At 30.3% G+C, this 12865-nt stretch overlaps 7 protein-coding genes across 7 annotated transcripts; 4 read left to right on the top strand and 3 right to left on the bottom strand.

Annotated features, from left to right (window-relative positions):
- The first annotated feature begins 250 nt into the window (after positions 1-250).
- Positions 251-1339, top strand: AIMP1 (aaRS-interacting multifunctional protein 1). Its single transcript, XM_047064140.2, has one exon. The coding sequence runs from the start codon at positions 251-253 to the stop codon at positions 1244-1246; it is 996 nt and encodes a 331-aa protein (XP_046920096.2). The 3' UTR covers positions 1247-1339.
- Positions 1340-1388: 49 nt separating this feature from the next.
- LOC124500105 (testis-specific serine/threonine-protein kinase 4) lies at positions 1389-3010 on the top strand. The gene is made up of 3 exons (XM_047064142.2): positions 1389-1526; positions 1595-2358; positions 2631-3010. The coding sequence occupies exons 1-3, from the start codon at positions 1389-1391 to the stop codon at positions 2887-2889; spliced, it is 1161 nt and encodes a 386-aa protein (XP_046920098.1). The 3' UTR covers positions 2890-3010.
- On the bottom strand, positions 2975-4727 carry LOC124500103 (glycerol kinase). Its single transcript, XM_047064139.2, has one exon. The coding sequence runs from the start codon at positions 4627-4629 to the stop codon at positions 3007-3009; it is 1623 nt and encodes a 540-aa protein (XP_046920095.2). The 5' UTR covers positions 4630-4727; the 3' UTR covers positions 2975-3006.
- Positions 4728-4832: 105 nt separating this feature from the next.
- Positions 4833-5585, bottom strand: LOC124500055 (U6 snRNA-associated Sm-like protein LSm5). Its single transcript, XM_047064078.2, has 5 exons — positions 5435-5585; positions 5269-5364; positions 5183-5210; positions 5053-5125; positions 4833-4990 (listed from the first exon to the last, which is right to left on the bottom strand). The coding sequence occupies exons 1-5, from the start codon at positions 5481-5483 to the stop codon at positions 4958-4960; spliced, it is 279 nt and encodes a 92-aa protein (XP_046920034.1). The 5' UTR covers positions 5484-5585; the 3' UTR covers positions 4833-4957.
- Positions 5586-5618: 33 nt separating this feature from the next.
- On the top strand, positions 5619-6318 carry Lamtor3 (Late endosomal/lysosomal adaptor, MAPK and MTOR activator 3). The gene is made up of 3 exons (XM_047064077.2): positions 5619-5796; positions 5865-5955; positions 6018-6318. Exons 1-3 carry the CDS (start codon positions 5701-5703, stop codon positions 6284-6286), a joined length of 456 nt encoding a protein of 151 aa, XP_046920033.1. The 5' UTR covers positions 5619-5700; the 3' UTR covers positions 6287-6318.
- On the bottom strand, positions 6308-8678 carry LOC124500098 (transmembrane protein 39A). The gene is made up of 4 exons (XM_047064135.2): positions 7971-8678; positions 7732-7915; positions 6811-7653; positions 6308-6746 (listed from the first exon to the last, which is right to left on the bottom strand). Exons 1-4 carry the CDS (start codon positions 8063-8065, stop codon positions 6513-6515), a joined length of 1356 nt encoding a protein of 451 aa, XP_046920091.2. The 5' UTR covers positions 8066-8678; the 3' UTR covers positions 6308-6512.
- A 2078-nt stretch (positions 8679-10756) lies between these two features.
- Positions 10757-12748, top strand: LOC124499675 (choline/ethanolamine transporter flvcr2a). Its single transcript, XM_047063617.2, has 2 exons — positions 10757-12169; positions 12254-12748. Exons 1-2 carry the CDS (start codon positions 10757-10759, stop codon positions 12416-12418), a joined length of 1578 nt encoding a protein of 525 aa, XP_046919573.1. The 3' UTR covers positions 12419-12748.
- The last annotated feature ends 117 nt before the right edge of the window (positions 12749-12865 follow it).

Genomic DNA, 12865 nt, shown 5'->3' with positions numbered 1-12865 from the left:
GCATAATTATTATCGTTTTTTTTCTGTTTGTTTCAACGTGGCTTTTTTTTTATTTTTCAACGACAAAATTTTTTTATATTACAAATTGAACAAAATTTTTTTGCGGTATTACAATTTTTTCCTTATGCCCAAGTACTGGTCCATATTGATTGTTTCATTACAGAATTATTGGCGACATCGTTTATTCAGTAGAACAAATCGTCTTGCATTGCCATCACCATCATCATCATCATCGAAAACAAAGCCCGAAATGTCACATGATTTAATCCGACAGCTTCAAGCCAATCACGAAGTATTGGTATCGAAAATTGCTCATATTGAATCAACATTGAAGGATAAGAATCTAAATGTAACAAATAATAATCGAAATGATGGTGGTAATGTAGATAATCGAAATGATATTGAAACCGAACAGCAAAAATTGATAGCTGAAAATCAAAGTCTTCGAAATGAAATTCAACGTATTACACAGCGATTAACCGATTTGGAAATTCAAATCAAAGGCAGTCCAAGTGTTTTGTCGATGGACATATTGAAAAATGTTGTGAACAAGTTATCAGATCAAATGCCAGACTCTTCATCAACTCAAGTACAACAATCCCAGTCAGAGGCCAAAAAAGTTGCCGTTGAATCCAAACAAAAAACGGAAAAACAAAAGAAAACTGAGACAAAACAAGCCAAATCTGATACTAAGCCTAAAGGTGGTAAAGGAAATAAAGTAGCGACTACTACCGAACTGGAATCCGAAAGACTGATCGATGTTAGCCGTTTGGATTTACGTGTTGGAAAAATAATCGATGTAAAAAAACATCCAGATGCTGATACACTTTATGTGGAACAAATTGAATGTGGCGAAGACAAACCACGAACTGTTGTATCGGGTTTGGTTAAATTTGTTCCCGTGGAAGAGATGCAAAATCGTATGGTTGTCGTTCTTTGTAATTTAAAACCGGCTAAAATGCGTGGCATTGTTTCCGAAGCTATGGTCATGTGTGCATCAACACCGGAAAAAGTTGAAGTATTGTTGCCACCAGAAGGTTCCATACCTGGTGATCGTGTTACATTTGCTAAATATCCTGGCCAACCGGATCAACTATTGAATCCAAAGAAAAAAATCTGGGAACAGATTGCCCCAGATCTAACAACCAATGATAATTTAGAAGCCACATATAAAGGCGATACATTTATTGTTCCAGAAAAAGGTCCTGTTAAATCGATCACATTAAAAAATGTTCCGGTCAAATAGATTGTTTATTTTCATTCGAATTTCTAAATTAGTTTATTTTAGAGAATTTTTCTCTTTCATTGAATAAACAATAAATTTTTTCAATTATTTAAATCAAGTTTAATATTCTCGAAAAAAAGATGTTAACAGCCATCTACGAATAATGAGCAAAAAACAAAGTCAAGGAAAATCCGGTGGATCTTCGGCGTCTTCAATCGATATTGATCCAAAAACAGCGGCAGTATTCAAACGTAAAAATTATCACATCTTAAATCGTCTTGGAGCTGGAGCATTCGGAACGGTAAATCTGTCCATTTCTCATAAAAAATTTTTATCAATGATTTTTTTTTGTTTTCATTTCCGATCCAGGTTTACAAAGCTGAACGAATCAATCAGCCAAATGAATTGTCAGCGGTAAAAGTATTGGAACTGACACAGATGACTGCCAATTATCGAGCAAAATTTTTGCCACGTGAACTTCAAGCATTGATCGAAACAAAACATGAAAATATAGTCGATGTTTTCGACATTATACGTGCAAATCAACGTATCTATATTTTCATGGAATTCATGGGTGGTGGTGATATTGCAGGCTATGTACGTAAGAATAATGGCATGTCATTGAAATTGGCTTGCGTATGGTTTTTACAGATAACCAACGGTCTACAACATCTTCATGAACAATTATTAATGTGTCATCGAGATATCAAATTAGACAACATGCTATTGAATGAGCAAAACATTGCTAAATTATCAGATTTTGGATTCGCAAGACAATCATTTGATTCTGCTACAAATAAGGTTTTAATGTCGACGACATTTTGCGGTACATTACCTTATTATTGTCCACAATTGTTGCAAAAAGTTCCGTATGATCCATTCAAAGCCGATGTCTGGGCAATGGGTGTTTCGTTTTTCATAATGCTTGAGAATCGTTTTCCATTCCATTTCAAAGAAAAACCGTTGATGTTACAGGAAATGACCGATTTTCCAAAATTCATTCGATCTAGATACAGTAAGGAATTGTCGAATGACGCGAGACGATTATTGGAAACAATGTTGAATCCAAATGAAAAAGAACGTGTAAACATAGGTGACGTGCAACATAATCGATGGCTACATCGTACAGGATCAGCATAATCTTTGAATCAATAAAAAATGAATGATAATTTTTTTTTTAATGTATTGACAAACGGAAATCATAAGTAAATTTTAATTTTTTTTTTGGTTTCTTTCTTGTTTTTTATACGTCATTTATGAACGTAATCATTGTGTACTTTTGTCCTGTTGACCACTGCAAAAAAAAGTTTTTCTGTCTGCATGCTAAACGAATTTTCTTGCAAGCACATTTTTGGTATTTATAAACGTTTTCGTGTCTTTTTTGATTTCGAAAAAAATCTATCATTATTTCCAAAATGGACAAAGTGATACCGAAAGTTCATGCTGAAGAAGAAGAAGAGGAAGAATTAGTCGATCCGATGAATGTATTACGTGAACGATGTACAACCGAACATTGTCAATCATTGAAGGATAAATATGAAGCCTGTAATGATCGTGTCAATTCTAAATCGGCAACTGCTGAAAATTGTTTTGAAGAAATTGTCGATTTCCTCCATTGTGTGGATCATTGTGTAGCACCAAAATTGTTCTCCAAACTTGTATAACGATAATATGATTCATTGGAAATATAAAAATGTCGCAATTCAGTTCGTAATTTTGAATGATGAATAAATTTCAACACAATAATAATTAGATTTGAAAAATAAAAATTTTTTTTTTATTCAACTCTTTGATCGACTATAGATGAGTAAAGCAAATGTAATTATTGAAAATGTTACAAATGGAATCATAGACAATCGTTCTTGTTGCAATTTTCGTTGTACGAATTCTTTTTTATGAATCCAATGGCGACTTCGATTGACTGCCGATGTCCATAATTCTTTCATCGATTCACGTTTTTGATCATTGATTTTTGGCTCAAATATTGTTACATTTTGTATGAATGCAATGTCTGCGTTGCTTATCTGACTGGATAGCATAGCTGCTCCTAACAATCCTGGCGAAATCGATGAAGGATTTGGTCGTATAATAGTTTTGTTGGAAATATCAGCCAGTAGCTGACATAGTAAATTATTACAACTAAATCCACCATTAACAATGAATTTAGAGGATTCTGTTTCAATTAAATAATCTAAAATATCACTTGTCTGATGAACAACCGATTCCAAAGTGGCACGAATTAGATGAGATTTACGGCTAAATTGTGATAAACCAATAATAGTACCAGAAGCATTTGGATCCCAATATGGTGCATCTAAACCTCGAAAAGCCGGAACAAAATAAACACCTCCATTCTCTTCGGATGCTTGTGATTCAATTTCATCAAAATTTTCGATCAATCCAAGATTATCTCGTAGCCAATCGAAAGCAGCGCCTGTGATCATTGAAGATCCTTCGAGAGCATAATGAATAGGTTGTTCATCAGACAATTGATAGGCAATAGTTAAAATCAATTTTTGTCTTGTTTCTACTGGAATTCGAGATAGAATTTCACGATAAGGACCAGGACCAATGTTTTGTTGAAGGAAACAATTATCCTTGAACGTTATATTAGTATCACCTAAATCCAAACATTTTTGTCCAAACAATGCAGCCTGTTGATCGGCGATCATGCCAGTTATTGGTACACCACTAAATGGTCCTATTTTAATCTCACCAAATGTATGAGATGATGGATAAATGTCGGGTAGTGATGATTTTGGCACTTTGAATAATCTACAAAGATCGTGATCCCAATCTACAGTTTCCAAATTCATCAACAATGTAGCACTTGCATTCGTCACATCCGTAGCGTGAATGCCAGTCAATTTCCATAAACACCATGAATCAATGGTGCCAATCATTAGACGGTTCTGTTGATTCGCAAGTTTAATTTGTTCATCATTCTCGAATAGCCATAATAATTTTGATGCCATAAAATAATGCGACAATGGAAGGCCTGTTTTGATTTTCAATTCACTTAAATCGATTTGAAAGTTTAATGATTGAATAAGATCTTTTGAGCGATTATCCATCCAAACAATCACATTGGACAATGGATCACCCGTATATCTGTCCCATACAATAAATGTCGATCGTTGAGTTGTGATCGATAAACATTCGACAAGATTTTCAATTCGGTTTCCACAAAGATTTCCATAAACGATTTCGAATGCTTCCAGAATTGAACGAAACAAATGATCGGGATTTTGTTCAATCCATCCATCCTGTGGATATTGACATGGAACATGAACTTGATGTTGAGTCACAATCGAACCATTTTTCGTCGATATTATGGTGAATCGTATGAAATTTGTATCTTGTTCGATTACACCAATCAGACTTTTTATCCGTTCTTCATTCATGGATCGACGATGGATAACTTTTTTTTATGTCGTTAATGACACTCGTCTTCCAAACCATCGACAATTAACAACATCGAGGATAAACAAACCGGTTTCCCAAGTTCATTTTATTAATAGTTATCATGATAACATTCATTTCGATATCTCTAAATTCATTCATTTTGATACCATATTTTTTTCATGATAATGACAGATAACAACAATACTATTTTTGATGATTAAAAAATCATTTTTTTTTATTTGTCGTTTTTTTATTTTTAGTAAATGTATTTATCATTTGATGAGCAATGTTATGATGAAACAAATAAAAAATGAGGAAATTGAATTTTCAAGCATCGGGCATTTCACCACCAGGAACCATCTATCAAGGATAAAAATAAAAATAAGTTTGGAAAACAAACAATTGTCTTCAGACAAACGTACCATACAAATATTGACGCCATTCAATAATATTTGATCCAATTTAGTGACACGTCTTCCTTCAAGAGTATTTTCGCTAGATAAACATAATGAATTGAATTAGAAATTCAGATAAAAGTTTTTTTACACTTACTATTCAGTGACATCTTCCAATACCATATCTATGATTAGAATAAGGAAAATTAGTCGAGATTTTAAGTAATAGAATATGCCACTTACTGACAAAATCATCGAATCCCAACAATGTGCCAACAATTTCTTTATCATTCTTCATGATTATATGAATTCTTGAACCGATACATTTGTCAATCAGTTCTAAAATAGAGAAAAATTTTTTAATTGAATAATTGGATATTCAGCAAATTTATGTCCAGATTAAACATACCTAATGGTAAAATTGTTGAAGGATTAACGACTGGTGTTGATGTGGCCATTTTTAATTTTTTTTCTTGATGAAAATTTTTTAGTTTTTCGTTTTAAAAATTTCAGATTTAAGCACGTGAGAAAATATGATCGAATAAGCAATCCATTCATATATGTAATGATTTAATCATCAATATTAATATTGTGGGCGAATCATTTGTGGTGAATAAATCTGGAAAAATTTGTTGTCAAAAATCAATTTAATCTATTCATTGGTCTAGTTAAAAAATGCCAGGAAAGAGCACAATTCCAGATCGAAGTACTACGGTTCCAAAAACAACTGGCTCTTCATCATGTTCGACTAATGCACCTCCATTACTCGATGTAAGCTATTAGGTAAAATTTAAATCAATTGATAATGGTCATTCATTTTTTTTTTTTTTGCTGCATAGGAACTTGATCGTGAATTACGAACATTGTTGAAACAGTTTGATGGAATCGCTGCTTTTATCTGTGACCGTGAAGGTGCATTTCTAATCAAAGGTAATTTATTTATAATTTTTTTCCTCACAGAATTCAATTTATATTTGTAAAAAAAATTCTAGTTATAAACGATTCCAAACCAGATGGAATATTTCAACAATCAATGTTGCATCAGAAATTAATCAATTCCAGTGAAAATATTCACAAAATGAATCTGGATGCACCTTCTAAGATTCTTCTCGAATATGATCGTTATCAAATAATGCAATTCTTTTCAAACAAATTCATCGTTGCTTTTGTTGCTTCCAATCAATGTCCCACTGGAACATTGTTTGCTCTTGAACCAGATAGTTTGGCTATATTCCAGATACTTCGTGATCATTTTGATTAAAATAAAAAGAAAAATTTTAAATTTTTTTTCAATGCATTGTTGTTAATTTAATAAATCCATGATTGAATTTTCAAATGAGTAACACAAAAAAAAAAGAAAAATTCGAAATGTAAATATCAACAAAAAAAGAAAATAAAAATAAAAGAAAAATATTCGTGTCTTTAAACACACATACACACCCACGATCATTTATATAAATAATTTGTATGAGTTCGGTTTTTTTTGTTCATTCGGATTTAGGATCAATAAAATGTCTTTCATGTTTATATATCTCTTTTAGGATCCAAAATGATCGCATCAAACGAAATACTGCCAATGAATTGGTCAACATTAATAATGACATCGATATCAGTTTATACCATTCATAGCTTCGACATAATAAGATGAATTGAAAACTTATAACTCCAATGATTGATGATAATAGGGTTAGAAAACCACAAGAAGGATCAGAGAATACAATCTATAAATAAGAGAATAGTTTCATTTTTTTTAAATGTGATCTAGATTATTGAATTGAAACTTACATAAAATCTAAAATGAGATTGATTACCGGGTTCAGCACAAGTCATATTTGCTTCAGATTTATAATATTCTTTTAGATGACGAACAACTATACCTGGTCCATATATAACAGATTCAGTCCATGATGGACAAGGTAATACAGTATTTCTTGATTCAAGTTTTTGCCATTTACCCAAATGCAATGATGACCGATGAAGTATATCGTAGAATTGTGGTGAATAAAGATGTGATGTTAGCATGAAAAACGTACACATACATGTAACGGCGATATGTTGAGCTGTCCAGAATGTATCATATTCATGTTGTGTAGGAACAATGGCCAATGGTAAAAATGAACCATAATATGATACATAAATTGAACGAAATATAATAAATTTAAGACGATCATTGAAAATATTTTTCAATTTTTCCACTTCATCTCGAACCAAAAATGGTGATATTGATGTACAGGTATGTTGAACGGTCGGAAAACAGGCAGATATTGATGTTGGTTGTAACATAAAATGTACGGCTTGTAAACAAATATCAAGATTTGTTGTTTCAGAATCTTTAATCCATTGATAGGTACGAATTAAATTTGGTGAATAAAGTATTGAATAGATTAACAATGGGCACAGAAATGTTAAAAGACCGACAAAACTATATGTTTGAAATAAGATCAATAGCAGATAGGTTTGTATATAGAAAAATGTTGAACAAATTAATACATTGATCAGATAGATGTACGAGATACGTATGGAAGATGGTAGAAAAAATTGAAATTTAAAGAATAAATGTGAAACAAATGATTTGATGATTGTCGTCACACAGAATCCAACCACATATGGATTGATTAGATGAAAATTCTAAATTGGAAATAATCAAAAAAAAAAAACATAAAATAATAAATCAATGTCGATGTTATATCAATAGAATACACCAACCATTGCATAACGACGATACGTATCCGGCATCCACCAGAATGTACGAAATAAATTCAAATATTGTGTTGACATTGCGATAACGAATATAACTATTGTTTGCATTTCATACAATAATTCATTCTCATCCGATAATTCTGGCAATTCTACATGATCAGGAGGCGTAAAAACACTATTCGGTTCGATTCTAGATCATAATGGATTAAACTTAATTTCTAAGGAATATCATTATTAACAAATACCTTTCAGTTGTTGTTTCATATGTATATTTTGGTGCCAATTTTGACGAATTACGACCACGTGGAGGCAATAGATACACTTTATTATTTTTTCCCATCGTTTGTGATTAAATCAATTAAATAAAAAACAATTTTTCAAATGACTCAATGAATCTTGTTTACTATAGAATTTTATTGATAAATGGAAAATTGACATTAACTATATAGATTATAATTTTGACTAAACAATCATTAGGCGAATGATGAAAATATTTAAATTCAAAACAATCAATTTATTCATTCATCAAAGTGTTTTATACATGAAGCTTATTCGTTTATGACAATCGGCACAATTGCTAATTGGAATCCCAGAATTGTTATTTTGAGACAAATTTTCTGTATAAAAAAATGAATGAATTTTCATTGGAAAAAAAAATTTCTGAACACGAAACATGACATCAAAATGAGAAAAACGGGAAAATTCCGTAAATAAATGACATAATCGTGAAAAAAAAATTTTTTTTTGTTTTGATGATTTTGTTTACAATCAGCTCGTCATTCATTATCATTGAATTTGAATCAAAAATGTTGACCGATATCTTTCACACCATATGTTCGAAATTATCCTCATTGATTATTTATCAAAAATACAAGATTTCTTAAATCCATTGAATGGTCGATGAAATAAATAAAAAAAAAACTGATAAAAAAGCCATTTGTTTTAAAATCCTTGATTATCTTCTATTTTTTTCCTTTATTGATATAAAATGGCATCTGATTTTTGGTTACTATTTCTTCCTGAAAATTTTATTTTATTTTCCGGATTTTTCTTCCATAAATATTGACCTTCTATCATCTTTATCAATCGAAAACATTGATCAATTATGTCGTATCATCATCATTCATTTTATTGGAGATTTTATTTCCATCTATTCGTTCATATGGTATAAAATAAATAATAAATAAATTATTTATAATTATTATTGTCATTGGTAACCGATTTAAAAAAAAAATGAAAATCTTCCATAAACATTGGAAATTCCTTATAATTTCATCACCATCATCGTCATCAAAATCGGCAATGATTGAAAAGAAAAAGATATTTTTCTATAATAAATTCATCAAAGTGTGTCATAAGAACAGCCGGATCATCAAATAAATTTTTCACTCCAAAGAGATATATAATCACAATAATTTAGATATATATATTTTTATTAATGATTCGAAAAAAAAGAAAAGAAAAAAAAACATCCACAAGTTAATTTTTTTTTATTTTGCTCAATGACAAAGAAAAAAAAAAAAATACTGAACGTTAATTTATCAACGGTCACCATTATTATTATCATCATCATTTTGTATAATTTATCATCATTGATTGATATGAAAATGAAACGCCTTCATTTGAGATTTGATCTCTCAGTGTGAGTTTATAAAAAATTTTATCAAATACCACCAAAGAATTTCCTCTCGTACATCATTCTCTTCTCATGCATCAATCAATTTGACGCCTTTTTTTTAGTATTGAATAAAACATTGGTTAAAGTAATAGTTTTGCAGAAAATTTGATCAAATTTCCAATCTATTGACCATCAGATTCATCAAGCAAATTATTCATATTCATCATCACATATATACACATACGAGTTGGAAAAAAAAGAAAAAAAAAAGAAATACTCAATTTCAAATATTGATGATATTGATCAAATATTAATGATCACAAATAGATAATAATAATAATGATGATTGCATTAATCGAAATTCATTTTTCTGGTTTTTGTTTTTAATATTTTTTCATCATCATTTCATTTTTTTCGATGACTCGACCAAAATTGGTGAATTGTTATCTATTTCTATTTATTATTGACATCAACAAATTATTTATTACATGCACCATGCATGTGTGTGTGTGTAGAAGAAACCATAGTAGAAAAAGATAAAATGAGAAAAAAAAACAAACAAAATTCAACAAATTGATCGACAGATTCGAATAAATTCGAATGACAAAAAAAAACAAAATATATTTTTTTTCGTCAAATTCGAAACCCTTAAAAGAAGAAGAAAATTCTCACATTTTTTTCCAACATGACTAGGAACTAGATGTTGAAAAAAAAACCGAATCGTCGCACGTGTCAAATCAAGTGTCCTTTGATTTTTTTTTTAAATCTTCGATCGATTGATTGCAATCGAAAATTTGATATATTTCTTCCGAAATCACACATTGATCATTCATGGTGGTGATAAAACAAACATCGAAAAAAAATTATTATTATTATGTAAACAAAAATGCAGGAAAATTTGCAAAAAAAATGAAACAAAATCAACTACAAATATCATCTGCTTTTTTATTTCGATGATGATCACAATCGGTCAAATCAAAAAAAAAAAAAAAAAAATTCGAATCAATCTAATACTTGTGTGTATGTGTGTTGCATAGATCAAATATCAACCTTGACAGCACACAGTAGCAACAGCAGCTATAAAAATTTACCAAAAAAAAATATCGATCAATTTTTCAACAACGTCGACGACGATTATGACTTTTCTTTTGTGATTTAAGCCAAAAAATAAAAATAAAATTAATCATCCATAATCGATCTCAAATTAATTAATTAATTGATTAATTTGCTTATTACTAAATGTACACTAGTGACCAAGACTTAATTATTAATTTTTAAAAAAAATCAATTATCATATATTATCAGTGATATAATTTATTACCTCATCAATTTTCATCGTTTGCCAAAATCAATCAGTTCTTCCTTTTCATTCAGTTTGTGTTTGTTTGTTTGTGTGTGTTCTAAAAACGAAATATGGCCAAAAATCAATCGATATCCGATATAACTAATAAAAATGATGATAATACAACAATAGATAATGTTGGCTTTGAAGATAATTCATCCGCTTCCGATTTGACTGCAATGACAAATGATTTTCGACCATCATTACCATCATCAATCAATGATTGTAGTGGAAATATTAATGCAGTACAAAATTTTCCCAGTATAAATCATGATGATGATGATGATGAAAAATTGTCACTGGAATCGAATGAAAAATTTGAAGTTTATAGAATAAGACATTTTCTTCTATTGATATTCTGTACATTATCATTAACAAATGCTTTTCATTGGATTGAATATGCTATAATTGAAAAGGTTGTTTGTGATTATTATCGGATATCAACTTTTTGGGTGAATTGTACCTCAGTAATCTATATGTTTATCTATATTATTGGTATAACACCGTCAACATTTGTACAGGATCGTTATGGTTTACGTGTTTGTCTACTATTTGGATCATTTATTAATGCCCTTGGTTCATGGGTCAAATGTCTTTCCGTATCACGATCAAGATTTTATGTGGCTATGATTGGTCAAACATTAGTGGCCATTGCTCAATTATTCACACTCAATATACCACCAATGCTTGCTGCTCAATGGTTTCCATTAAATGAAGTTACTAGAGCCACGGCTTTTGGTGTTTTTGGTAATCAAGTTGGTATTGCACTTGGTTTTCTAATACCACCATTATTGATGCCTGAATTGAATTCTACATCAAATTACGATAACAATAAAACAACAAATCTTTCACCTGAACAAATTGTTGATATTGAACATGGATTCAATTATCTTGTATGGGGTTTATCGATTATAACCACAGTGATATTTTTGTTAATATTAATTTTTTTCAAAAATCGTCCCGAACAACCACCAAGTAAAGCTCAAGCATTGATTCGTTTTATGGAACAATCGGACACAAAACAATCATATATCCAATCAATTATACAATTAGCTAAAAATATAAATTTTATCCTACTGCTTATTAATTATGGATTAATCACTGGTGTGTTTTATGCACTATCCACTGTTCTTAGTCAAATGATCACACGAACAATGGGCCCAGAATATCTAGTCGAAGCTGGTTATATGGGATTGACAATAACTTTATCTGGTATTATTGGTTCAATTGTATGTGGCTATTTATTGGGATGGTCTGGTAAATTCAGACTAGTCAACCTGTTGATTTATATTTTTTCGCTAGCCGGAACAGCTGCATTTTGTGTGGCCATCGAAATTCGTCATATAAATCTACTGTTCATAACCTGTGCAATATTAGGATTTTTCATGACCGGTTATCTGCCCATTGGATTTGAATTTGCCGCCGAGGTAAGCTATCCACAACCTGAAAGTACATCAGCTGGATTATTAAATGCATCGGCGCAGGTAAATAAAAAAAAACAACAAATGTTTAGAATTTTTTTTATCGAAAACTTTTAAAACAATTTTTTCATTTTTTTTCATTTGTAGATATTTGGTATCATTTTCACTTATGCATCTACACCAATTATCGATCAATATAATTCTGTTTGGGCAAATATCGGCTATCTAATTGTATTGGCCATAGGTGTTTTTTTATCATTATTCATCAAGAATGATCTCCGCCGACAGAATGCTCATATGCATTCGGTTTGAAACCAAAACTTGTGATGATGTTCTTTTTTGCACGAATTACAAAAAATTATTCTGCTTCTCTCACCCCCCTCCCCTCACACACACGCAAAAACCGATTGTTTTTTATTTATTTCATACATTATTATACAGATTACAAGTTATCGATCAAAAAAAAAAAATGAAGTTCACAAACAAGAGACAATTTCCTCTTTTTTTGACAATTTCACCTCCTAACTCGAAATTCTAACATTTTATTGTTATTGCCTATATATGCTGCGCAACAGTTTTTATTGATTGATTTTGTTGATTTATTAATAAAATTTTTTTTTCTCTATTAATTCAATCATTCAATTGAATTAGCCTTGTTCGATGTAATCATTTGATTTATTAAGAAAATTTTTTGTTATAAATTCAAAGTTAATCGAATATTTCAACTGAATATTGATTGTTCGATCATATCATACGTTC

This window comes from Dermatophagoides farinae, chromosome 2, assembly GCF_024713945.1.
Source record: "Dermatophagoides farinae isolate YC_2012a chromosome 2, ASM2471394v1, whole genome shotgun sequence".
NCBI lineage: Eukaryota > Metazoa > Arthropoda > Arachnida > Sarcoptiformes > Pyroglyphidae > Dermatophagoides > Dermatophagoides farinae.
The sequence above is the reverse complement of the archived record's forward strand: the minus strand, read 5'-3'. Positions and strand labels throughout refer to the sequence as shown.